At 55.4% G+C, this 25,990-nt stretch overlaps 2 protein-coding genes across 6 annotated transcripts in view; both read left to right on the top strand.

Moving 5' to 3' along the window:
- The window catches only part of P2RY6 (pyrimidinergic receptor P2Y6), a 38,518-nt gene extending 25,594 nt beyond the window's left edge, over positions 1-12,924 (top strand). For 2 of the 5 annotated variants that reach the window (XM_027581413.2, XM_027581414.2), the window contains exons 2-3: positions 7,709-7,797; positions 8,587-12,924. In XM_027581413.2, coding sequence (XP_027437214.1) covers positions 8,621-9,607 — 987 coding nt within the window. In that variant the 5' untranslated portion in view covers positions 7,709-7,797; positions 8,587-8,620 and the 3' untranslated portion in view covers positions 9,608-12,924. Of the gene's footprint in view, positions 1-4,174; positions 4,349-7,708; positions 7,798-8,586 lie in introns of those variants that run through there. The other 3 variants (XR_003517662.2, XM_027581411.2, XM_027581410.2) reach the window with 3 other exon arrangements.
- A 4,984-nt stretch (positions 12,925-17,908) lies between these two features.
- Positions 17,909-25,990, top strand: part of ARHGEF17 (Rho guanine nucleotide exchange factor 17) — a 57,329-nt gene continuing 49,247 nt past the window's right edge. Inside the window, exon 1 of the mRNA XM_027579296.2 lies at positions 17,909-22,193. Within this exon, the coding sequence (XP_027435097.2) occupies positions 18,987-22,193 (3,207 nt within the window). The 5' untranslated portion in view covers positions 17,909-18,986. The remainder of the gene's footprint in view (positions 22,194-25,990) is intronic.

The following is a 25,990-nucleotide window of genomic DNA, read 5'->3' as shown; positions in this document are numbered from 1 at the left end:
AGGGCCTGCCCCATCCCTGGGACACTCCGGGCCCCTGTTCTCTCCCCAACAATCCCCCAGCCCCGAGGCTGCCCTGGGCCTTCTCAGCCCTGTGCCCACCTGGAGCCACCATGGTCACTGACCTCTTCACTAACCTTCCTGAGAGAGAACCTCTTGCTAACTTTGCCAAGCCTCAGCTTCCTCATCTGTGAAGCAGAGGTGGAAACTGTGAAGAGTAAACGAAGTGGGGCATTTTGCACAGTGATGGCGTGAGGTCAGCGCCCAATACGAACATCTGCCCCAGCTTGCGGTGGGGATTCCATGAGCTCGGCTGACGGGCCTGGTGCACAGCTGGGGTGCAGGAGACACAGGCTCCCTCTGTTCTCAGCCTGTAGGGGCCAGAGAGAAATGGAAGGAAGCAGCCTCAACTCCCAAATTCCCCAAAGCTACAGCTTCTCCTTCCTTACACTCGAAATGGCTGTTTCAGTTCCAGCTTTAATTCCTGTTGAGTAGGAGGTAAGAAAGGGAAGTCCAAAAAGAGAAGAGAAATCAAGTTTTCTGCGCCCCCCTCGCCCCCCGTGCCCATCTCCTACCAGATTTGTCTGCTTTCGCAGCTGGCCTGATACCACAGGGTAGGGGGGAATCCCCAAAATCTTCCAGGGGTGGTGGGCACGGCCCCCTGCCCACTGTCCTCTTGGCGCCCGGGGGCACTGGCGTCTGGAACCTGGCCTCGGGCTGGCTTGAGGCGGGCTCCAGGGGCACTCCTGCCCCAGGCTGGCTGCTTCTGGGTCGGGACTTGGTTGGTGACTGTAGCAGAGGGCATAATAACCCTAGAAGGCAGGCGCCATGACCTGTTTATCATGTGGAGACCCAGGTTCAGAGAGAGTAGGTGGCCCGCCCCGGGTCACTCAGTAAGTTGGTGATGGATCCCAGTCTGTCTGACTCGCCAGGGGAAGGAAGCTGAGTCTTGACCCCTGTCATCCTGTGCCCTTGCTGCTAAGCTCACAAGCCAGAGGCCAAGCAAGGGGGTTTCCAGGCCGTATTTCCCAGCAGGCAGGCAGGCCAAGGTTAGGAGGCGTCTTCCCACATCCAGCCTGGTCTGGGCTGGTTCCTGGCTGGCTGGCAGACAGTGACTCAGGCTTCCAGCTCCTGCCTCTGGCCTCCTCGTCCCTTCCAGATAGGAGGGCCTGGGAGCAGGGACGGGGCGGGAGTTCCGGAGTCATCTAAAGGGGATCCTGAGACCATAGGATCCAAGCAGCCGAAGGAGGTTCAACCCTTGCCAGTTTTTCCTTACGTCTATCCTGAATTGCATCTGCTGTGGGCACAAACCAATCCCACATGTTGCCTGAATTGTGAAAAGGAAACTGGCAGAGGTTGTTCCTTCTAGGAGTGAGGGACTTCTGTGTTTCTGCCAAGGGTGTACCCGGAATGGAGATGGGTGGTGGATGCCTGGTGTTGGGGCAACACTCCCGGGGCCTCTACCTCAGAAGGACAGGGCTTACCACTGGCCCTGTCCCCCTGCCAGTGTCCCCAGTGGCTCCTGTGAGCCACATGGACCAGGTGAGGCTCTAAGAACAGGGCTTGAGCTGATATGGGAATAATGAATAGCAGAAAGGCTGGGGAGTGGGTCAGGAGGAACTGAGGCTGGGAGCCCAGGGCTGAGGTTGCTCAGTGCCAGCCCCAGAGGGGAGGCCTTGGCGATATGCAGACCTGCCCCACAGCCCCCACCCCAGGGCAGCCAGTAAAAGGCTTGAGACCGGCCATCCCAGGCAGTGTGCTGGCACCATCTCATGGCCAGAGGCCCTCAGTGCAGGAAAGACAATCCTCTGGGAATTTCCCACCTCGAACTTCTAAGCATGGATTTCAGGGAAACCATGGATTTCAGGGAAACCATGGATAAGGGATTTGTATTGAAATGTGCCCTGGCTGGGACACCTTGGGAAACTCACTGACCTTTCCTGAGTCTTAACTTTCTTCATCTGTAGAATGGAGAGAACACTCTCGCCCACCACCCGCCTGGAACCGCAGAGAAAACACCCGGCAGAGGAGAGGCTGTTAAGAAATGACACTGGGTGCAGAGGACCCAGAAATTAGCGTGGACTGCCATGGGCGGAAGGAGTCCAAAGTGCGGGCATTTAGGCTGGGCCTGGAATGGATTCATTCAGTTAACAAGAGTGTATTGCGTCTGTACCATGTGCCAGGACGCCTCCTCTACACAGTCTCATTTATGTCCTACAACCTCCTAGATGGCAGGTACCACTAGTCATTCTCATTTGAGAATGAGACGTGAGAACTACAGGAAGGATAAGCAGGGATTATTCGGAGAAAGTGGGGGGAAAGCATCCCAGGCAGAGGAAACAGCACACACAGTGGCCTGGGGGCCGGAAAGGCTGGTGGGGAAGGGCTGAAGTTGGACTCCGGAGCCCTGGCAGGCCTGGGAGCAGGGCCAGCCCCCTCAAGCCATGTTCTGAAGGTTTTCAAAGGGCCAACCCCCTCGGGCCTCCCACCAGGCCCCTCTTCACACGACACATCCCATGCTACGCTGTTTTTCATTTCTCACACAGGGGTCAGCTCCTTCCCCACCCGTGTGCTTCTTGCCTAAGATGCCCTCTTCTCTCTTCATTCACCCAAGCCCCCCTGGTCCTTTAAGGCCCAGCAACAGACATGTCTTCTCCAGGAGCCATTCCGGGTCACTTGTCCTAGGTGTACCCATAACCCCCAAGATCTGAGCTCTCTCATCTGGGCCCCACCCAGATAGCAAGAACTCAGACTCAAGCCCTGCCCTGAGGCTGACACCTCCAGGAAGCCCTCAGAGCTGCTACCATACTTGGGACAGACACTGTGATAGGGTTGACCACTGGAGGTTGTCCTGGGAACCCAGCAAAGGACTGGTTGCTGGGCCGACAGCCAGGTCTCCTTGCCCTCCGGGGCTCCAGCACCACTAAAATCAGAACAGGAGGCCACACTTGCAACTGGCACAAGCAACCCCTTAGGATAGACCTGAATAAACGGTAGGTACTCAATCCTTGCACAACTGACCAAGTGTTTACCAGCAGTTCAAACCTGAATTTTCTCAGTTGGACCCAAAGTTTTGGCCCCAACTCAGTTCCCCAATCTCCTTGCCTGTAAAATGGGTTTGGGTGGGAGGTCAGTGCTTACACCCTCCAGGGTAAAAAGGGTCCTCCCTCACTCTGGCAGCTCATGCTCACAACACGCTGGTGGCCAGTATGACCACGTTCTACTAAGGAGGCTCAGAGAGGGGAAAGGGCCTGTGAGTAGGGGCCACACCGTGAGTAGGGGACAAAGAACAAGAACCTGGACTTCAAATGCCCAGGGCAGTGTTCTTTCCCTGTGCGACCCTGTCCCCCCTCCCCTAGTTACCTTAGCTGCTCCCAAACAAAGCCTACCTCCTCCAGGTCACCCCCCTCAAATGCCTGCCTCTACTACTGGAGCTGGCCTCCTCGGGAAAATGAGAAGCCACCTCACTTCCTCTGGCCATCCTAACAGCTGTGAGTCTTGATTTGGGAGTTGGAAAAGGGCTTGGCACCGGCAGGGAGACTCTCACTCAGGTGAGTTGTCAGGGGCATCACCTCTATCCCCACAACCCATACCCATCACTGCTGGTAGCTCCAGATCTGCCGTGTGGAAGGAGAGAGTGAGTGCTAAATGGAAGTATGTGGGAGGGTCTGAGGGCATAGAGTAGGTGTTCAATAAATGGTTTTGGAGAAAAGGAAGAGAGGGAAGGTGGGAGGGAGAAGGTGACCAAGTAACTCAGTGCTTAAGTGGATTGCCAGATGGAGGGATGGACATGTCAGTGAATGAGCTATTGAACAAATGAAGAAAGGGATGGTTGGGGGAGTGAGTGACTGGAAGGTCGCTCTGGGTGTTACAGCTAAAGGGGGAGCCGAAAGCTCTTTAATCACCAACGTGCCCATTTGACAGATGAGAAGACTGGGAGAGGACTGAGGAGAAAAGAAGCTGCTGGGTCTGTGGGAGTGGCCTTTGACCAGCAGCCTCTGGTTCTCCCCCCACCTCTCTACCACCTCATCACCCTCTTTCCTCTGTTCCTCTGCTGGGGTGGGGAGGGTTCCAGGAAGGAGACATTTTCTCCGCCTCTTTGCTCCTCTAGGCCCCGGTTTCCGCCAGGCCTTGGTGCTGGGGATGGTAGGGAGGGGGTGGCCCCTGCAGGGGCTATTTCAGTCAGAGACAGCCCTGCCAGGAAACAGAGGAAGCCACCCGCCCCATCGGAGGTGTTGCAGCCCGGGCTGAGGGCAGGAGAGTGGAGAGCCTCACGTCTGGCCTTCCCTTGCGCTAACGCATTTGAGGCCACCAAGGTGCTTCAGGGACAGGAGGCTGCCTGTGAGTGTTGGTACGTCTTGGCACCGTGGGCCAGTATGAGGTGGGCATGGGTGCTGGACACAAAGAACTGTGACTTTGGGCAGGACCTAAAGGAGGTCCGCAGTGTTGGGGCGTGGGGGCAGATAAAGGGACTCCACCCAGCTGGAGGACCAGAAAGGAAGAAGCAAGATTGGATCTGGAGCTGGATGGACATTTACTGTTTTGACAGACAGACAGGGGATGAATGGCACTTCGTGTGGAGGGACCTGCAAAGATGGGGAGGCCAGAGAGGAAGTCTAGATCTCTGGCTTTGAATGGTCGTGTGGCAGTGTCGGTGTCTCGGGAACAGTGTGGCAGGACAGGAGGGGGTGGAGGGGCGCAACCAGGGGTGCCTTGGATGAGGCTGGAGGGCTTGGCAGGGAGCTTGGCGTCAGGAGCTGGAGCTTCTCCTCAAAGGGCAGAAGGATGCAGGGAAGGATGTCGTCAGAGCCACTTGCTAGAAAGCCCCCCACCATAGTCAGAGTGGCCGGAGCTCAGGAAGACATCGGGGCCTGAGCTGGCCCAGGGCTCAGGGCCCAAGAAAGAGTGATGGCTGTGAGAGCTCGAGGAGCCAGTGCCAGCCACGGAGGCAGGGACCAAGGGAGTCCTCCCTCAGGACCAGTCCCTGCCCTGCCTCGGGCCTCGGAAGGCAGAGTGTATGAGGGAGCCAGGGGGACAGCCAGGCCTGCCTTTCTCCTCGAGTAGCCTCTGCCTCCTTCCAAGAGGACTAGTCTTCCCAGGGAGTGGAGAGCAGAAAATATCTGGAGCCTCCAATCACCTGAGGCAGACAGCTCTCTCTTGGGGTGGTATCTGAGGACAGGAGGCCTCCCAAAAGAGTTCAGAGGCACAGCACTGTTCCTTCTACCCACTTCTTCCTCCTCGCCATGACCACCTGGCTTTGCAGGCTGCTCTCCTCTCAAGACCTGCCTGTTCTACCTTCCTCCCCACCTGAGGACACCCCTCTCCACCCAGGGATTTCCTTCTCAACCCCCACTGCCCCCTCTGGGTCATGCTCCGTCCTTCATTCTCCTCTGAAAAGTCTCTTCTATCCTGTGGCTCACACTGGTCTCCCCCTTCAGACTAGCATATGTATATGTATAATTTTTATCTATCTATCTGCGCCTGCACGCATCCAGCAGGCAGTAAGTATGCATTTAAATGCCTGGCAGGTGAAAACAGTAGAATGGGGGCGCCTGGGTGGCTCAGTCGTTAAGCGTCTGCCTTCGGCTCAGGTCATGATCCCAGGGTCCTGGGATCGAGCCCCGCATCAGGCTCCCTGTGGGGTGGGAAGCCTGCTTCTCCCTCTGCCGCTCCCCCTGCTTGTGTTCCCTCTCTCCCTGTGTCTTTCTCTGTCAAATAAATAAGTAAAATCTTAAAAAAAAAAATCAAGAAAATGAATGCATACATAAAAGAAAGGTCCAGACAAATAAATGAAGAGATGAGTAAATGAACTTTCTCTGCCTGTACTCATCTTGGCTTCCTGGCTACAATGAGGGGCCTGCCCAAAGCTTCTGCCTCTGACTTCCCTCCATGCCCAACTGACTAGCTGAGCACCCAGCAGTTCTAGCACATGGGCTGAAGCCCCACAAAGGGTTTTTCATAATTAAAGGTAACATGGCACGTGGGATACAGACTAGAGATCCAAACCTCATTTTGCAGGTGCCCAGAATCTGGGAAAAATATTTTCACCAGAATCAAATTTAAAGTTGGAAGAAATTAATTTGGGTAGTTATGTTTTGCTCTAACATAACTTTGAAAAACCTCATAACTTGACTTAGGGTATATTCACATTAAGAACAGCTAACATTTGCCCTGTGCCAGGCACTGATCTTCCTAACAACCCTCTGAAGCAGGTACTATGTGATCCCGTTTTATAAATGGGGAAACCAAGGCGTGGAAGTCTAATAATAAGCCTAAGGCCCCACAGTTCACATGTAGCAGAGCTGGGATTTGAACCTGGGCATCTGGACCAGAGCCCATATACTTGGCCTCAACCCTCTATCCTGTTCTGTGTGTATTTGAAGGACTTCATATTTTTTTCTTCGCTTCAGTTTTTCCCATCTATTAATAGGGAGGGGGGTGATCTGACTCACTATCTCAAGGGCTTGGTCTTACAGGTCCATTGGATTTAAGTTGTGAATTCTCTCTGGACACCAGTAAATGTGGACATGCCGGTTGAGAAGTAGATATCAAGAAGTCAGACTTACTTCACCAGGGAACCCCCAAAGACACTTGTACAGCTGACTGCCCCAAAACCTAAGGGAAGAGTGCAGGGATGAGATGTAGGATACAACAGCATAGCATGGCATTTATTAAGCACTTACTGTATATCAGGTCTATGACACGTTTTACCAATAAGAACACAGACCCAGAAAAGGCAAGTGACATGCCTTGGGTTGAACAACACAGAAGCAGGGGTGCCATGATTTGAAAGAGGTTTGCCTCGCTCTGAAGTTGGGCTTATAACCTCTACATTCCATGTCTGTGGACTATACACTAAGTTGCATCCTCTCAATCAGGTGGTTGGGTTCTGGTTCTGGCTCGGTTTCTTTTTTTTTTTTAAGATTTTATTTATTTATTTTACAGGGAGAGACACAGCGAGAGAGGGAACACAAGCAGGGGGAGTGGGAGAGGGAGAAGCAGACTCCCCGCCGAGCAGGGAGCCCGATGCGGGGCTCGATCCCAGGACCCTGGGATCATGACCTGAGCCGAAGGCAGACGCTTAACGACTGAGCCACCCAGGCGCCCTCTGGCTCTGTTTCTAACTCACTGAGTAAGATTGAGCCACCACAGACTCTTGCTGTGCTGTATTTTCCTCTCTATAAAAAAGCAAGCAGTATGGTGCCTAGGTGGCTCAGTTGGTTAAGCGACTGCCTTCAGCTCAGGTCATGATCCTGGAGTCCCGGGATCAAGTCCCACATCAGGCTCCCTGCTCAGCAGGGAGTCTGCTTCTCCCTCTGACCCTCCCCCTCTCATGCTCTCTCTCTGTCTCATTCTTTCTCTCTCAAATAAATAAAATCTTAAAAAAAAAAAAAAAAAAGCAAGCAGTAGGGGCGCCTGGCTACTTCAGTCGGTGGAGTGTGCGACTCTTGGTCTCCGGGGGGGGGCGCGGGCTGTGAGTTCGAGCCCCACCTGGGGTGTAGAGATTACTTAAAAATAAAATCTTAAAAAAAAAAAGCAAGCCATAGATTTGGCTGGTCCTCAGCCATTGGCCTTCAGAAACACTGTTCTCACTCTAGCCACCAGGGGGTGCCATGGCCCAGCAGCTATGCCAGACAGGCATTTGTAGCCTCAAGTCAAGCAGAAGGATGCTTAGGGAACTCCTGAATCACTTTCTCCCCCCATTTTACAGATAAGAAGATTGCAGCCAAAAGAAGGACCATGGTTTTGGAAGGTGGAGTCCAGGCTGAGGAGGTGGGCGCTGTCCTTTGTCAGCTCACGGTGTGTGGACGTTCCGTTTATCTTGATTAATTAAGAATTACCAGGGCCTTCTCTGCCCTGGACCCCAGATCGGGCTCTCAGACACAGAGGGGCATCAGACCTGGCACTTCTCATCAGGAGGTTCCGGTCAGTGTAGGAGAGAAAGACAGGCAGGCTCACCATGACCATAACCTCCAAACTCCAAAAAGCCCAGGGGAAGCCCTGCATAGCTTGATTTAGTACCTCTAATCTCATGTCATCATAACAGATGGGTGTATCATCCCCCCATTTTTCAGATAGGAAAATTGAGACTCGGATAAAGTATATCACTGGACCAAGGTCACATAGCTAGTAGGTAGCACAGGTAGGATTCAAACTAAAGTCTGTCTGCGGCACCTGGCTAGCTTAGAAGGGTGTGTGACTCTTGATCTTGCAGTCATGAGTTCGAGCTCCATGTTGGGTGTAGAGATTACTTAAATAAATAAAACTTTTAAAAAAGGTTTAAAACAAAACAAAACAAAAAACCCTGAAGTCTGTCAATCTCTATTTCCAGAGGAGACATTTGACTAGGGTTTTGAAGGAGGAGTAGAAGTTCACCAGGAAGGTTGGTAGGAAATGAATATTATAAAGTGAACTGGATTTTTCCCAAGCTTGAGCTTTATTGTATTCCAGGTTTCCTTAAAGTGAGGGCTGTGTGGGGTGGTGAGTATCAGAGATGGTTCAGGTGGAGATCAGGGCCCAGAGAGGGACAGGAGCCTACTGGATGGTCAGTGAGTGTGATTACTGACAGGTTGTGTGTTGCTTCCCCAGCCTCTCTGGATGTAGGAAGCATAATCGGGCAGCCATGGAGTGGGACAATGGTACAGGCCAGGCCCTGGGCTCCCCACCCACTACCTGCGTCTACCGAGAGAACTTCAAGAGACTGCTCCTGCCACCTGTGTACTCAGTGGTGCTGGCAGCTGGCCTGCCACTGAATGCCTGCGTCATTGCCCACATTTGCACGTCCCGCCGGGCCCTGACCCGCACAGCCGTGTACACCCTGAACCTGGCGCTGGCTGACCTGCTCTATGCCTGCTCCCTGCCCCTGCTCATCTACAACTATGCCCAAGGCGACCACTGGCCCTTTGGTGACCTTGCCTGCCGCCTGGTCCGCTTCCTCTTTTACGCCAACCTACACGGCAGCATCCTCTTCCTCACCTGCATCAGTTTCCAGCGCTACCTGGGCATCTGCTACCCACTGGCCCCCTGGCACAAGCGTGGGGGCCGCCGCGCTGCCTGGCTGGTGTGCGGGGCCGTGTGGCTGGCCGTGATGACCCAGTGCCTGCCCACAGCCGTCTTTGCTGCCACAGGCATCCAGCGTAACCGCACCGTCTGCTACGACCTGAGCCCACCTGCCCTGGCCACCCGCTATCTGCCCTATGGCATGGCCCTCACCGTCATCGGCTTTCTGCTGCCCTTTATCGCCCTGCTGGCCTGCTACTGCCGCCTGGCCCGTCGTCTCTGTCGCCAGGATGGCCCCGTAGGGCCGGTGGCCCGGGAACGGCGTGGCAAGGCGGCCCGCATGGCTCTGGTGGTGGCAGCTGCCTTTGCCATCAGCTTCCTGCCCTTCCATGTCACCAAGACAGCCTACCTGGCAGTGCGCTCCACAGCCGGTGTCCCCTGCCCTGTGCTAGAGGCCTTTGCGGCTGCCTACAAGGGCACGCGGCCCTTTGCCAGTGCCAACAGCGTGCTGGATCCCATTCTCTTCTACTTCACTCAGAAGAAGTTCCGCCGGCGGCCCCAGGAGCTGCTACAGAAGCTCACGGCCAAGTGGCAGCGACAAGGTCACTGAGTCCACTGGGGCAGGACACCTGGGGCCAGGTCACGGGAAACCCCTCCAACCCCAAACCATGCAGAGGATTAGAGCTTAGCTCAGCTGGGCATGGAATGAGGTCCCCCACAGACTCCAGAATCTCACCAATGACTATTTATTGAGCCCTTGCTCTGGACCCAGCCCTGTGGGCACAGAGAGACAGGCTCGGACTTGGCCCTCCAGAAGGCTCCAGTCAGCCCTGGAGAGTCAGGGAAGCCATGTGAAGCTGCTCACAAAAATATAGTATGGCGTGTACTGTAATTGAGGAGTATGATGTATGCTTTGGAGTCACCAATCCAGGGACTGGGGGATGATGGGAAGAGGAAGCGAGAGCTTCTGGAAAGGAGCATTTGAGCTGGATTTTGAGGGGATGAATATGAACTCTCTGGAGGTGTGTGATGTTCCATTCATTCAGCAAACCTTTACCTATACCTTATCCTTGGACCTGGGTTGATTCTGGGGCCCTGGAAGAACTGGTCCTAGCCCTGCCCCGTATAGGCTCCTAACTACTGGACATATAGATGCTTGACACAGTGATATCAAGGCTGTGACAGAGAGAAGCATGGCTCGGTGGGGGGGGGGGGGGGTGCTGGTAAATAGAGGATGCCCGTGATCCAGTCCAAGGAATCAGGAAATATCTCCTGGGATGGAGATGGGCGGCATCTGAACCAGATGTTGAAGGGGGAAGTCGGCCAATAGAAGTGGGAGCATGTTCCTACAGCCTGGGCCAGCCCTATGCTAGGCTCTGCCCTGGGGCAGATGGGTAGAGAGAGCTGGGGTGGGGAGCAGGCATATGGCCTCCTGTGTGTGAAAGTTGAGAAAATAAGAGCTGTCCCATGGCCACCCTCCAGACAATGGCAAGAGTGGCACAGGTGTTCCAGGCTGTGGGGGCTCAGCAGAGGGAGGAATCAAGGAGCACTTCTTTGAAGAGGTGGAGCTTGAGCTGGGGAGGAATCCAAAAGGCAGAGAGAAGAAGGCTGCTCCTGATGGAAGGCACTGTGTGTGTATAAAACCCAAAGGTAGAGATGTGCTGAATCTGGCGGTAAATCAACAGTGAGTTTCAGTTAAGCCCAGGAGGGGGTGGTTTGGGTGGGACCAGAGCACTGAACTCCAGGAAGAGACCCAGACCCTACCCCTTCTCCACCTACCTCTTCAAATGTGCCTCTTTCAGCCTCAGGGTCTCCTGGGAGTCTGAGGACCCATCTACCAGGCCCCCCAAGTGAGGGGAAATAGCCCTTCAACCCTGCTTCATTCTAGAAGAAGTCAACAGCTTGAAGAGATGCAGGGCCACCAGGAGGCTGCAACATGGAGGTGCAGAGGTCCTGTGGCCAGGAGCCTGCCAATCAGTCTCAAGACAGACTGTTCCATGGGTTCTGCTTCCGCCCTCCCAGCTCCATCATTCTGACCTGTGGGTGCCGGGAAGCTGCTGGAGGCCATCTCATGGAGGCATCTCGAACACAGACTTGAGCCTTCAAAAGCTTTGGAAAGGCACCTTCACTGAAGATCTCTGAGGAGGCAGTGAAGGGGATTCTACCACGTACGGCCTCTGTACCTGGTCTTCCCACCCACCCCTTTTCAGCCCCCCGCCTGTACAGCAACTCATCCTCTCTGCAACTTTTCCTCGTATGTCCACCACCCCGCCCACCCCACCCCCCTCACTTCTCCTCCAGTCCTTGTTCCCTCCGCTCCGCTCAGATCTCAGCTTTCCTCCTGTAGAACAATCTAGCCTGCCCTTGGCTGCTGGTGTACCACTCAGACCCTGCACACAAACCAGCCATGACAAAAAAATTGACCTTCTCAGAAGGTAGAGGGGAGAGAGAGCAGGGAAAGGACTGTATAACTTAGTATTTTTCTTTTAGCCTTGTCTCATCTCCAAGGCTGTTGGGCCATGGGGCCCTTCAGAGAAGGACTCCGCCGGAGTTAAAACTCCACAGTCATGTGGGAGAAGTGCTTGCAGCTGGCTGAGGAAGGGGGAAAACCAGGCCCAACCCATCTTGGCAATCCATCAAAATGCCCTTCTGAAGAGGCTGCTAATTTGGACAGAAGGAACTTTGATTCTTTGGGTCACAGTGAAAAGATGTGAGGAAATGTCAGAAGAGGTCTAGTCCCTATACAATGCGATGTCATGCCAAGTAGTACAGATATTAGCCACCCTGTGTCTTGTTCCAAGTCTGAGGTCAGACCCATCAGCTGCCAGTCACGGGGGAGTAGGGGAATGGGCGAGCAGAAGGCAGAGGGCCTCTGCCCACAGTGCTGGCTGAGCCCTGTGGAGAGTCCCAGATGACCATCCTAGCAGACTGCCAAGAACTGTGACCCTTTGGTCACTTTTCCAAGACTGGAAATTGTGGGACACAGGTAAATTGCATTCCCAGCTTCCCTTTGTGAGGCAGACTAGCATAAAGGGTAAAGACTCCAGAGCCAGATCACCTTGGTGTTAATCTTGGCTCTACCACTTAGTAGCTGCCTTACTCTGGGCAAGTTATTTAGCCCCTTTGTACCTTAACTTCCCTAGCTGTAAAATGGGAGTAGTAAATCTTGTAAAGTAGCTGTGAGGATTAATATGTACAAAGAACTTAGAATAATGCCTGGAACATAGTAAGCATGCAATGCATGGTATATTATAATGATCTTGCCTTTTGTGCACACAAGTTCCTCCAGAGTCTCTCTCTAGGAATTGGCCTAGGAGGTTTCTGAACAAGGGGCTTTGAGCAGAGGATTTCTCCTTTCCCTTCACCTGGGAGGCAGCTGGTCTTTTAAGAAAAAACAAAAACAAAAAAAACTCAGCACACTTTTTTCAGAACAAGGGCCATAATCCATGAGCCCCAGCTCTTCCTGTAAGAAGGAAAAGTCATTTATTACATGCCAGTACGAGGGACTTCAAGTGCCATTTGGGAAGCTTGAATTGCCCCTTCCTTTCCCCTCCTTTTGCCCCCCCCCCCTCCTCACTTTTCTTTTAATTGGGCACATGGTCTCCTAGGATGAAAACTTCATTTCCCAGCCTTACTCACAGCTCCGTATGACCAGGTAACTTAATCTTGGGTAATGGGAGATAAGCAAAGTACCCTAAGGCAATTTAATATGGGGAGGGGGTGAATGTCTGTAAAAGAGAGGTAGTGTCTGTCCTTTGCCTCCCCTCCTTTCTTTTTGCTTACAATGGGGACATCACAGCTGGAGCACCATCTTGGACCGTGAGAAACAGCTTGGGTTTCTGACAGTTCCGGTTTGGGACCACCTAAATCTGGACTTTTGCACGAGAGAGAAATAAATGTCTATCTTTTCTTTTTTTTTTTTTAAGATTTTATTTATTTATTTGAGAAAGAGAATGAGATAGAGAGCATGAGATAGGGAGCATGAGAGGGGGGAGGGTCAGAGGGAGAAGCAGACTCCCCGCTGAGCAGGGAGCCCGATGTGGGACTCGATCCTGGGACTCCAGGATCATGACCTGAGCTGAAGGCAGTCGCCCAACCAACCGAGCCACCCAGGTGCCCCAAATGTCTATCTTTTCTAAGCCACAAGTTTTTTGGGCTGTTGTTAGCCACAGCCAAATGAATCCCTTTACTCGGGTTCTATCCTAAGGTGGTAGACCTAGGGGGAGGCCAGGCAGTGTCCTGGACTGGGGTGGGGGCCAGGGTCTAGCCTGGTGACAAGCTAGGAGTCAACAGGGTCTGGAGATACCCAGAAAGGCTTAGAAAAGTTGCAAAGCTTCGGGAGTGGTCATGCTGCTTTTGGCTGGAGGCTGAAGGGGTGGATGGGTTTCCTGAGGGAGAGAGTAAGAAGGAAGGGCCTGGAGAGAACCCTGGGAACTCCATTAAGGGGTTGGGCAGGAAGGGGAGCCAGAGATGTGGCAGGTCAAAGCCTGGGGGTTTCTGAATGATGGTGGCAGGGGAGGTGGGTGAGTGGGGGAGGAAGTGGAGGTGATGGGTGGAGAAGAAAAGAGAGAAGGTTCCCAGGGAGGCCGGGTCCAGGGAAGACACTTCTATGACAGGAGACCTGTGAGTGTTGGCTATTGTAGGTTGAGGACAGGGGAAGGGCCAAACGTGGAGGAGCCAGAGAGTCAGGGACCAGGGTTTGTCCTTTTGGAAAAGCCCAGGGGCACTGGATCCGTCCTAGGAATAGATGCAGCTTTCTCCTCCCTCCCTTATTCATTCGTTTGACACAGATTCTCTCTGCTCCTCCAAGATGGCGATGGGAACATGGACCCAGACCCTACCCCTCAGAGAGAATCTTGGGGAGGGGTGAGGGTACAGACAAGGAAAGAGTTCAACCACTAAACAACATTTATTGAGCACCTACTATGTGCCAGGCATCATGCCGAGCAGTGGGTCCCTGCCCTCAGGGAGTTCCTAGTCTGATGGAGGAGAACGGCAATAATGAAATAAACATAACCCTGGATCATTACAGCAGGGGAGGAGAGCTTAGAAGAACATAAAGAAGGGTAGGGGGCAGGGCACTTGGGTGGCTCAGTCAGTTGAGCTTCTGACTCTTGGGGCTGAGCATCTGACTCTTGGTTTTGGCTAAAGTCGTGATCTCGGGGTCATGGGATTGAGCCCTGCTTCGGGGTCCACGCTCAGTTCGGAGTCTGCTGGAGATTCTCTCCCGTTCTCCCTCTGTCCCTTCCCCTTCTCTAAAATAAATAAATAAATATTTAAAAAGGGGGGGGGGGCTGGGGGCAAGGAAGCCCTCACTAGGGAGACTATAAGCTCAGGTCATGGTCAGGGGCTGAGAGATGCTGCGGATCAGGGGGGCTGTGACTCAGCTTGAGGAGCAGAGAAGGCTTCTTAGCAGAGGCCCGGTGGTTTCAGAAGGTATTACTAGCTCAGTGCAGAAGGGCTGTTACTGACTTCGTGACTTTGAATAAGCCAGTTTACTTCTCTAAGCCTCTGTTTCCTTACCTGTAAAACAGTGATAATACTACCAGCCCTCTCTAAGCCAGCAGGGGTACTGCACAGGAAAAAGTTAGGGCCGAATTATCATCAAGTACAAAAAAGTATGATAACCCAATAGAAGAGGCAAAAACAGGCATTTCACCTAAAAGGAAACACAGATAATTAAAACAAACAAACAAACAAAAAACACAGAGAGAGATTATTTGATCCTAGCTTGACAATGCCTCTTGAGTGCTGAGTAGTCACAAGGCCCGTTACCCTGAGCACTCCTGCGCATGTGCACATGGTGTCCTGCATAGTCCTCCGAGCAGCACCATTCACGAGAGCAAACACCTGGAAACACTCCATTGCCCGTCCACGAGAGAGTGGATGAATACACTGTGCTATATTCACACACTGGAATATTACCTGCAGCCAGGATGCACTTTACTCATGTGTAACAATATGGATAATCCAAGTATATAATATTAAGTACAAAGATATCTCAAAAAACTTATACACAGCAAGATGCCCTTTTGATAAAGTTAAAGACAACTAAAATGAAACTATATACTTTGAAGGAATACACAGATGCAACAAAACTATACAAAAAGGAAAGCAAGGGCATGCTGAACACAGGAGGTAATGGCTATGCTGGGTGGTACAGCAGCAGGAGAATGGGTTAGGGAAACCATGTAATGAGATGTAGGACACTGTCAAAGTTCTAGTTGTTTTGTTTTGTGGTGGGAGCCAATTAAATAAGTGGTGAGAATGTGTCATGAACAAAAGTTTATAAATAATCCAATTCTATGCATTTGAGTTCTAATCATACAGGAAAGGCGACAATCTCAGGTCATTTCTAATTGACTTGCGAATGGAGTCAGGAGCCCGATTCCCCCTAAGACAGTTCCTTCCTGGAGCTCATTACTTCTTGGGGTCCTCTCACTCCTCATTTTTTTTTTTCCCTCTTAAGTACTCAAGGCCCAACACTGGACATGACTAGGACCATCACAACTTTACTATCTTGATTTCTCCAAGGGATTTACAGCCCTGATCTTGCTGGGTCACCATGACTCACTGGGTAGATGGGTTAATGTTTTCATTCCCCTTTCATAGGTGAGGAGTCTGAGAGTGACCTACTGAGGGTCATCTGGCATGTCTGTGAGGGTGCCTACATTGGGCCTAGCTCTAGACTCCCAGCACAGTGTTCCTCTCTCCACCTTGGTGCCCAATGTTTCCAGCCACTTCCTAGATGAGTCTTGGAAGGGCTAAACACAATCAGGGTCCCTCTGTACCTGGAAGATGATTTGTTTCATCATGAATCAGAAGGAGCTGAGGCTGGAAGGACTCATGGGGTGCTGGAAGCAGCCACGCCACTCTCTGATTGGGTAAGTGTCCCATTGGGTGGAGGCCCAGCCCAGATCCTTGAACACCCTCCTTCCCCACCAAGGGGAATTCCTGATCCAGAGGCCCCAGTCAGCCCACCTCCAGGCCAAGCTGCAGGATGCTGAGGTGACCTGAGTCTCTGCTCCTGTCCATCAGTTTGCCCACCTGTGATATGGGAATAAAAACCTCTATTCCAGAACTGATATGAAGACAAAATATGACAGGATGTGAAAGAGTTTGGAAAAGTACAAATTTCAGATGGCAGGGACCATCGTTACCGGAGGAAAGCAGTGACTCCCAGGATGAGGGTCCCGCCACCATACCAAAATTTTCCCAAAAGAGTAGAAAAACACTCCAGAACAAACAAGAGTCTGACTTCAATAGAGGTAGAGAGATACCTTTGGGGAAATATAGACCCACTCCTCACTTTTCAGATGAGGCAGCTGAGGCCCAGGGAACTGTAAGGATATACCCAAGGTCACACAGCAAGGCAAAGGTAGAGAGGCACTAGGCCAGGCAGAGCTCTCTTCCTTGCCATCAATTCCCCAGTGAAGGAGAGATGGCCTTCTGAGGCAGAGGTGAGGGACTTACAGGAGACTGGTCTCCACTCAAGGAGGAAGTTTTCTCCCTACAGGGATTTGCCACAACCCAAGGGAAGCAGTAGGGAGGGTACCAGGTCCTGGCTGAGTCCTCCCTTTCTCATGCAGTAGTCAATCAATCCCTCAGTGTCTTACCATCCTGCCCTATGCCCATCCCTGCCCCTCTCATCTGGACCACGGCCTCCTGCTCCCAGGGCCTGCCAGCCTAGTAAGGCCCAGCCACAGTCCTCTTGGGCCAAGGGGAGTGTGAGTCAGACCAGGTTATCCTCTGTCCCTGGGGAAGGTGAGCCCAGGCCCATGAAGGAAGAAGAGGCTGCTGGGGGCTCAAGGAGAGAGAAGTCCCTTCTTCATCAGGGATCTGGGACCAGTGAAGACTAGAGGAGCACGGTGTTTGAAGCTCCTCAAATCTGAATTTGAGTCATTGAAGGCACTGCCATTTTCTGACTTGGACAGTGGTCAAAGTTAAATCTCCTTCATGACCCATAGAAAAGAGGCAATATTATCTACCTACAGCGTGGTTCTAGGATTAAATAAAATGAATGAAATAATATTACCCAGGGCGCCTGGGTGGCTCAGTTGGTTAAGCGACTGCCTTCGGCTCAGGTCATGATCCTGGAGTCCCGGGATCGAGTCCCGCGTCGGGCTCCCTGCTCAGCAGGGAGTCTGCTTCTCCCTCTGACCCTCTGACCCTCTTCCCTCTCGTGCTCTCTATCTCTCATTCTCTCTCAAATAAATAAATAAAATCTTAAAAAAAAAAAGAAATAATATTACCCATACATCCAAGGCACTCCATAAATCCCCACTGGTTCATTCAGATGGCAAGGAGCTGCGTTGCATTTAAGTTGGGACCCTGAGGATGAATGGGACCTCACAGAAGCAGGTGGGGGGTGGAGAAGGCCCCAGTACCCGGGACAATGGGAGACTTGCCAGACAGGGGCAGAGGTGCAAGGCGAGCCGGAGGTTGGATCAGCTTGAAGCCGGAGAGGCGACGCACTCGCTCTGTTAGGAGGGTGGAAGGCCGCAGGTAGGCGTGTGGGTTTGGCAGTGGCAAATCAAGGGCGTTTCCGTTGAAGCTTTTGTTGTGTGTGAGGCCAAAGGGACTTTGCGAAGGGACTAGGTTTGAAATGGCTCTTGAAGGGATTAGGAAAGCACTGAAAGGAAGTAAAAGTCTTCCCAACACTCCCATTTTTTGGTGATGGGAACTGCTTTACCTGTCCGGGACTCCACCGGGTGGGCGAATCTGGCCGGTAGAGGGCGCAAGAGCCGCGTATCACGGAGCTCAGGAGGCGGGGCGGGGGGGGACGCAGGGCGGAGCATCGAGGAGAGGGGCCTCCGAGATGGCGGGGGCAGGTGGGAGGGGCGTGACTAGGGTGGGCAGCGGGAAACGTGAGGGCGGGCGAGGGCGTGGCCACAAAGGGTGGAGCACCTGGAGCGATGTGGGAGGGTCAGAGCTGGACAGGCCGCAGAGGTACGAGGGGCGGGGCCTTTGGGGGCGCGGGAGGTTGACCGGGTCTCCGTGACAGTAGGATTCACGGCGGAGGGCCGGGTGGGGGGCGTGGCCTGGGCGGGGCGGAGGGGTGGGGCAGGGAGCCGCAAGCGCCCAGGTCGGCCCGTGGCGCTCACTACTCCCCCTGGCGGCGAGTCCCGCCCCCTTCCTGCTGGAGGAGTGTTTCTGGGTGTACCTGAATGTTGGTGTGTACCAGTTTATGGGTCGAAGGTTGCCATGTTGGGGTTCCTTGGGCAGAAGGTGTTACCATGCAGAAGCGCCTGAACCGCAGTCGGTGCGCAGCGCCGGCTGTGTGTCGGCGGAGCTGACCACACTCAGAGGTTTCGTGCGTCGGAGCGAGTCCTTGGGGGGGGCAGCTTGGCGAATGGGTTCCAGAAGGGGTCCTCTGGAGGGTCGCTTCGGTCTGCATGTGCTCAAGCAGTCTTGTTTCTCCCTCGACTCCTCCCCGATTCCCTCCGCCCGAAATCCCGATTCCCAGCCTTGCGCGCGCCCGGAGCCCACCCCCTCTTTTGGGCGCGAGGCCCCGCCTCCCGCCCCCTTTCCTCAGCCACAAAGTTTATTTGCAACAAAAGGGAGCGCGGAGCGAGCAGCCAAGAGGGAGGGAGCGGGTGCCGGAGCGGGAGCGCGAGGGAAGGCAGGCAGGCCGGCTGGCGGGCACGGAGCCGAGGAACAGAGCCCTGGGATCCTGCCCGGACCGAGCCGGGCCGCGATGCTCCGAATCGCCCCGGCCGAAGAGGGGGCCGGCCCCGGGGGTCGGCGCTGAGGCGGGAGGGACCGCGCTGGATGGAGCCGATGCCGCCCGCGGCCTCAGAAACTTGAGCCGCGGCAGATAAAACCTCTGCTTGAGTCTCTGCGCCCTCTCCCCGCAAACCCCCTCACACTGCTGCTGCAGAACCCAGGCCTTCGGACCCCGGCTGCTGCGCTCCGTCGGGGCGAGGGCGCAAGGGGGGGGTTGGCCGCGGCTCCCCGAGGCCAGCCCCCCCAGAGTGAGTGTTGCCACCATGGCGGACGGGGCGCCCCGGTCCCCGCTCTATCGCAGCGTCTCGTTCAAGCTGCTGGAACGCTGGAGCGGCGGGCCCGGGCCGAAGGAGGAGGCCACGGACACCCCTGGGTTGCGGCGCCGCGCCTCGTGCCGGCCCGCCGCGTCGGTCCCGGGCCAGCCCTCCCGGCGCGTGTCCAAACTGGCGTCGGGGCCCCCGGCCGCCCCCGCGCAGCCGCGCCCGCTCCGCAGCCTCTCGCCGTCGGTGCGCCAGCTCTCCCGGCGCTTCGACGCGCCGCGCCTGGACGACGACCACGCAGGGGCCCGAGACGGGGACGTCTCCCCCGGGGCCGCGGAAGAAGCGGCGGAGGGCGCGGCGCGCGGGGCCTGGCCCAGCGTCACCGAGATGCGCAAGCTCTTCGGTGGCCCTGGCTCCAGGCGGCCCAGCGCCGACTCTGAGGCCTCGGGGACGCCCAGCCCCGACGGTGCCGTGTGGGAGCCCCCGGCCCGCGAGCCCCGGCAACCGCCGACGCCACCTCCTCGGACTTGCTTCCCCCTGGCGGGCCTGCGTTCCGCGCGGCCGCTGCCCGGCGCAGGGACCGAGGGGAGGAGGCGGCGGCAGCAGCAGCAGCAGCAACAGGAGCGGACGCAGCGTCCGGCGGATGGTTTACATTCTTGGCATAGCTTCTCCCAACCGCAGGCCGGGGCCCGGGCCTCCTGCTCCTGCTCCTCCTCCATCGCCTCCTCCTATCCTGTCAGCCGCGGCCCGGCTGCCAGCTCCAGCGAGGAGGAAGAGGAGGTCCCGCCGCCGCCGCCGCCCGGGGCGCAGAGTCCGGCCTACCACGGAGGCCACTCCTCGGGCAGTGACGAGGACCAGGACGGTGAGGGCGGCCACCGCTGGGGAGGGAGGCCGGGACCCAGGCCTGGAAGCTCCCTCTTGGATAAGGACTGTAGGCCAGATAGTTATGGGTTAAATCTGGGCAGCATGGATTCAGCTGAGGGAGCCAGGAGTCCTGAGCCCCCCAAATCTCCAAGAGCCTCTAGTGAGGAAGGACCCCGGGAGTGGGGTACTGGCTCGCCTCCCCGTGGACCAGGTCCTCAGGAGGGACTCCGGCCCATGTCTGACACTGTGGGGGGAGCTTTCCGCGTGGCCAAGGTGAGCTTTCCTGCATACCTAGCCAGCCCAGCAGGCTCCCGCAGTAGCAGCCGCTATTCCAGCACGGAGACCCTCAAGGATGAGGACCCATGGGCTAGTCGGGGTTCTGGGGGCTGGGGCATATACCGCTCCCCTAGCTTTGGAGCTGGAGAGGGGCTCCTCCTAAGGCCCCAGCCTCGAACCCGCACCAAGGGACCTGTGGGCACCACGAGGGCATTGAGAGATGGAGGACTGGAGTTGGACAAGAACCGGCAGCGGAAGTCCCTGTCGAATCCAGATATTGCCTCAGAGACCCTGACGCTGCTCAGTTTCCTTCGCTCAGACCTTTCAGAGCTCAGGGTCCGAAAGCCCGGTGGGCGCCCCAGTGACCTCGGGAGCGGCCCCTTAGATGGCCGAGACTCACCAGCAGCAGGTGGCCCCAGGGCACAACTTGGACCCACGCCTGCCCCAGCCCCGGCGTCACCTGGCACCCGCCCCACGCTCAAAGACTTGACGGCCACCCTTCGGAGGGCAAAGTCTTTTACCTGCTCTGAGAAGCCCGTGGCCCGCCGCCTATCCCGCACCAGCGCCCTGAAGCCCAGCTCCTCTGAGCTCCTGCTGGCGGGCCCAAGTGCCGAGGAGGACCCACTACCCCTGGTTGTCCAGGATCAGTATGTGCAAGAGGCCCGTCAGGTTTTTGAGAAGATCCAGCGAATGGGTGCCCAGCAGGATGACGGAAGTGATGTCCCCCCTGGAAGCCCTGTCTGGGCAGGAGACATGACCCAAGGGCAGCGGTCCCAGGAGGAGCTCTCTGGCCCGGAGTCTAGCCTGACAGATGAGGGCATTGGGGCAGACCCTGAGCCTCTTGCTTCAGCCTTTTGCAGCCTGGGTACCACGGGGGTGTGGCGACCCCTTTCTTCGTCCTCAGCCCAGACCAACCACCATGGCCCTGGGGCTGAAGATAGTCTGGGAGGGTGGGCCCTGGTGTCCCCTGATACCCCTCCCACACCAGGTGCCCTCCGACGGAGACGCAAAGTCCCTCCTTCAGGCCCTGGTGGGACTGAACTGAGCAATGGGGAGGCAGGTGAGGCCTACCGGTCTCTGAGTGACCCAATTCCACAGCGCCACCGGGCTGCCACCTCCGAGGAGCCCTCGGGGTTCTCTGTGGATAGCAACCTTTTGGGTTCGCTGAGCCCCAAGACAGGGCTTCCAGCGGCCCCAGCTGTGGACGAGGGCTTGACCAGTGGCCACAGTGACTGGTCTGTGGGCAGTGAAGAGAGCAAGGGTTACCAGGAGGTTATTCAGAGTATTGTTCAGGGGCCTGGTGCTTTGGGGTGTGTGGTGGACGACAGGGTTGCTGGCAAAGCCCCCAAGAAGAAGTCTCTGAGTGACCCCAGCCGCCGTGGGGAGCCGGCTGGGCCTGGATTTGAGGGCCTGGGAGGGGAGCCCATCCGAGAAGTCGAGCCCATGCTGCCTCCATCTAGCAGTGAGCCCGTTCTTGCAGAGCGGCAGGCCGAACCAGAAGAACCCAGTCCTGCCAGGGGCCGGGCACAGTCTGAGAGGGCCCTACCCAAGACCCCACCTGCCTCCTCCACTGGCTGCCGCGACTTCCACCTTGACCCTAAACTGGCTGATGTTCTGTCCCCACGGCTCATCCGACGGGGTTCCAAGAAGCGCCCAGCCCGGAGCAGTCATCAGGAACTACAGAGAGAGGAAGGCAGTGAGGACCAGGCCAGCAACCTGTCGCGGGCCCGACCATCCTCCAAACACGTTCGCCATGCGAGTGTGCCCGCCACCTTCACACCTATCATGGTGCCTGAGCCACCGACTTCCATTGGCCCCCCCGTGGCTGTGCCGGAGCCCATGGGCTTCCCGGCCAGGCCCCACTCCACGCTGCAGGCACCATCACTCGAGGATGTCACCAAGCAGTATATGCTGACCCTCCACGCTGGCGAGGTTCCTGCCCCAGCACCAGTGGATATGCCCTGCTTGACTCCCGTTGCACCGCCTTCAGCTGAGGCCAAGCCCCCTGAGGCAGCCCGGGCTCCAGATGAGCCTGCCCCAGCCGGCAAGTGCTGCAGCAAGCCACAGGTGGTGAGTCCTTGGTGGGGGGCTTTGGGCGGGGGGGGGGGGGCAAAGAAGGGCCATGGGTGCTGACTTCCACAGGAGCCTTTTGAGTGTGATCATTGGGGAGGTTCGCAGGTCTGAGGGTGCTTCCCTGGTCCTGGGAGTGCCCAGGTAGTTTTAAGAGTGTTAATGACACAGGGCTCCTGTTTACTCAGGCCCTGAAGGCTTCTGCCGGTGCTGATGTCAAAGGTTCTTGCCTGCTTCGAGGTATTCTAGGTGATAATTACAAAGGGTTCTAATCTAGTCCTGTAGCTGTTTCTCAGGGACTGGTTTTAGAGATTCCTATCTGGTTCTTTTTTATAAACACACAAGGAGGTGGTGAGGGTCTTTCCTGAGTCATGCTGCCGTATCAGCCAGACCCCTTGTAGGACATTAGGGCTTGGGGCCCACAGTTGACATAGGTTTGTTCTTCCTCGTGTGGCTCTCCTGTGGCAGATCAAAACGTGGGTTTGTCCCTGAGCCTGGGAGAATTGGAGAGGTACAGGCATTACTTTATGGAGGAGCAAAAAAGACTCCATAAAGTACTTTGGTGGCCCTGGCCTTTCTCTGTGCCTCAGCCTCCGCATCTGTGAAAGCCGGGGATTGTGGACAGGGTCCCTATGTCTCCATCCAGCTGGTGCTGCACAGATTTGGGAGTTCACAGGTTGGAGTTGAGGCGCTCTTGTGCCTGAGGTCTGCCAGTGCTTCTTCTGTTTAGAGTGGGGGCTCTCAGGGGAGAGCAGGGACAGAAAAGAGGCTGCCCAAGCTCAGCAGACAGGGGCCTGGAGAGAGTTTGGGAGTGGCTCCAGCCCCCACAGGCAGGGCTGCCGCTGTGGAGCAGGGTGGGGGCACTGGTCCCCCATCCCGCCAGCTTCCATCTCTCCCACCCCACCCGCTTCCTGGTGACTCTGAAGTGCTTCCCCCTTCCTCTGCCAGACCCTAAGCCCCAGGGACTCAACCCTTCGGAGGCCCCCACTTCTGCCTTCAGATGTCCCTGGAGTTTTGGCTGTGGGTTCCAATAGGTTCTAGGTGCCATGATGCCCCCGCATCTGAAATGGAAGCTCGGCTTTGGGTTTTGGGTTCTGGGCCTAGTGTGGGGATGGCTCAGGGTTATTTCAACCATGGCCTACACTCCCACTGTGTTCCCTGCCTGTGTGAAGAGCTTGGAAGCCCTAAAGCTTGGACTAATTTGGTCACTCCCTGTTCCCAGCACTCTCACGGCCCCTCTGAACTCTTTCTTTGTTTCTCTTTCCTTGTCTCTGTTTCCCCCTTGTCCTGGCTCTGGTGTCTTTCACAGTGGCCACAGAGAGAGCCAGCAGGCAGGGAGTGGGGGACTGGAAATTTTGGACCTGTCCTTCCTTGTGAGAGCCTGGTGGGACAGCTCCGATTGCCCCTAACTCCGGTGCCAGTTGTCTTTGGAACATAGGGCTGGGGGAGGGCAAGGGCAGCTCCTGCCAGGGGCCCCTTCCCCAGCTGTCTTTCCCACATAATTATCTCCTCAGGGAGCCTTGAAGGCTAAATTAGGGAAGAAGGCAGGAATGAACCAAGGGACTCAGGGAAACTGTGGGAGGGGGGATGCTCCTAAGAAGAAAGCATTGAGACTCAGAGAGGAGGTGGGAGTTTTTGCAGAATTGGCTTTTGGTCTGTCTCCCTTCGTATTGTCCCCCTGTCCCACCAACTTCAGGGAGAGGCTTAGCCTCCTCCACCCCCGGAGGGCTATGAGGTGGGGCATATCTGCCTATAATACAGGTTTCTCCCTGTCCTCAACAGAGCATCTCTGCAGCCTCCAAACCTTAGCTCACTCTAGTCCTCCCACCTTTCTAGGCCTAGCTTGATGTTCCCTCTTGCCTCGTAGAGGAAAGAACTAGTAAATATTTGGAAGAGCAGGGTTTGAGCCGAGGCTCCAGATCCCTGTGTGGCCTAGGATCAGTCACATGCCTGCCCTATACCTCACTTTCCCCTTCTGTAAAATGGGGGTAATGGTTTCTGCCTGGCAGGCTCTTATAGGGTGAGTGGGTGGTGTGATCACTCCCTCCCTGGGGGCAGGAGAGAGGGGGGAAAAACCAGGCTCCACTGCCCCAGCTACTTCTCAGTGACCAGCCATGGCCCCTCCTCCCTGTCCCCTACTGGTTTCTGAGCACAGGGCTGGGCACTCTGAGCCTCAGTATTACCTGGTGGACTTGCATTGGCTCAGAAGAGAATCACCATTCCCTAATTCCCCAACCCCCTCATAAAGCCTAGAAGTTCTCCCATCTACTAGCCCAAATCCCTTCTGCTACACCCTTCCTTCTGCCTCCAGGAAGATGGGGAGCAGCTGTTCACCCCCTCGTTACGGCTTCCATGGAAGAGACAATGTTCCCTTGTTTCGGGCCCGGGGCTCCAGTCACGCTCCCTGGGCTGTGGGTGGAGATGGTGTGGTGTGAGCTCCAGAATAAGAAGGGAAGAGAAGAGGCTTTCACACTCTGCTGATGTAGCAGAAATCAGGCTGAACCCAGCCAGGGGCAAACAAGAGAGGCCCTGGTGGGTAGAGGTGGCCCCTGACCCAACCCCAGGCTTTGGGGAGTCCCTCAAACTCAGGTCTCTCCCAACCCAGAAGCTGCATTTGCCCTCTGCATGGCGTATCCCCATTGTGAGCCAGTGGCCTGGGTACCAGGCCCGGCTCAGCCTCTGACTCGCACTGAGACCTGGACAGAGTCATCTTGGGCCTCAGTTTTCCCATCTGTACGGTGGGATGTTAGACAACCTGGTCTTTGAAGCTCTGAGGGAGGACAGCCTGCAGAGTGGTCAACAGAAACAGGAAGCGTTGGAGTGCTGCTGGAAGAGAAAGGAAAGGCAGCTCTGTGCAACAGCTGTGAGAACCTAGGAGCCCAGGGAATAAGGAATAGCTCGTGGTCATTTTATTCTCTGAACACCTGCTTGTGTTTCTGCTGGGAGCAGGCAGCAGAGCCTCCATGCCCTGCCCCTGCCACACCCCTTGTCATTTCCACTTAGACCCGCAATAGCCTGGATGATAGACTTCTTTCCAGGGATTCCCCTACCCCGGCCTTAAAGTACAGTCTTATAGCCTAACTTTCCTTCCTCAGATACTGATACTCATTTGACAGATGTGACAACTCTAGCCCAGAAACAGGAAATGACTTGTGTCTCAGAATCATAGATGGATTGACTCACAGAATTTTAGCATACTGGAATAGCAGTAACAGTGGCTAACATTTATTAAGTACTTACTGTATGCCAGGTATCTGAATGTTTCATTCTTCAAATGTAAAAGCTGTGAGAATCTTCCAGTGCTGAATTCTTATAATTGCAGGCTGGTAGATTCCCACTGGATCCTAGAATGTCAGTGTCTTAAAGGTGGAGGAGCCCAAGCAATCCCTGTTTCTTGGTGGGATTGGCCTGCCATCTAAGTAAGGGGGACAGGGTCAGGGGGGAGTTGGGGGGGGTCACCTGCATACCCCTAACATCCTGAACACCTTCCTGGTGGTTATTTAATTCACTGGGACCTGGGGGTGGGATGGAAAGAACTTTGAGACTCAGAAAGGAGAATGCTGCATCTAAGGTCACACAGCTAGGCGAGGCACAGCCAGGCCCAAGCACCGACCCCCTGCCCCAGCAGACATGCCCACCCCCCACCCCCCAGCTTGCCCAGCCAGCTCCCTGCCTTGCTGAGGAAGGCCTGGGTTGCAGCTCTTCATCACCTGTCTTTTCTCTGTGTCCCCTTGGCAGGGAACCCATGGGGGCGGGGCTTCTCTCCTTTCCCTCCTTGGCTCTTTGCTATAATTTTT

This window comes from Zalophus californianus, chromosome 11 (genome assembly GCF_009762305.2).
Source record: "Zalophus californianus isolate mZalCal1 chromosome 11, mZalCal1.pri.v2, whole genome shotgun sequence".
Lineage (NCBI taxonomy): Eukaryota > Metazoa > Chordata > Mammalia > Carnivora > Otariidae > Zalophus > Zalophus californianus.
This window is presented reverse-complemented; position numbering and strand designations above follow the sequence as displayed.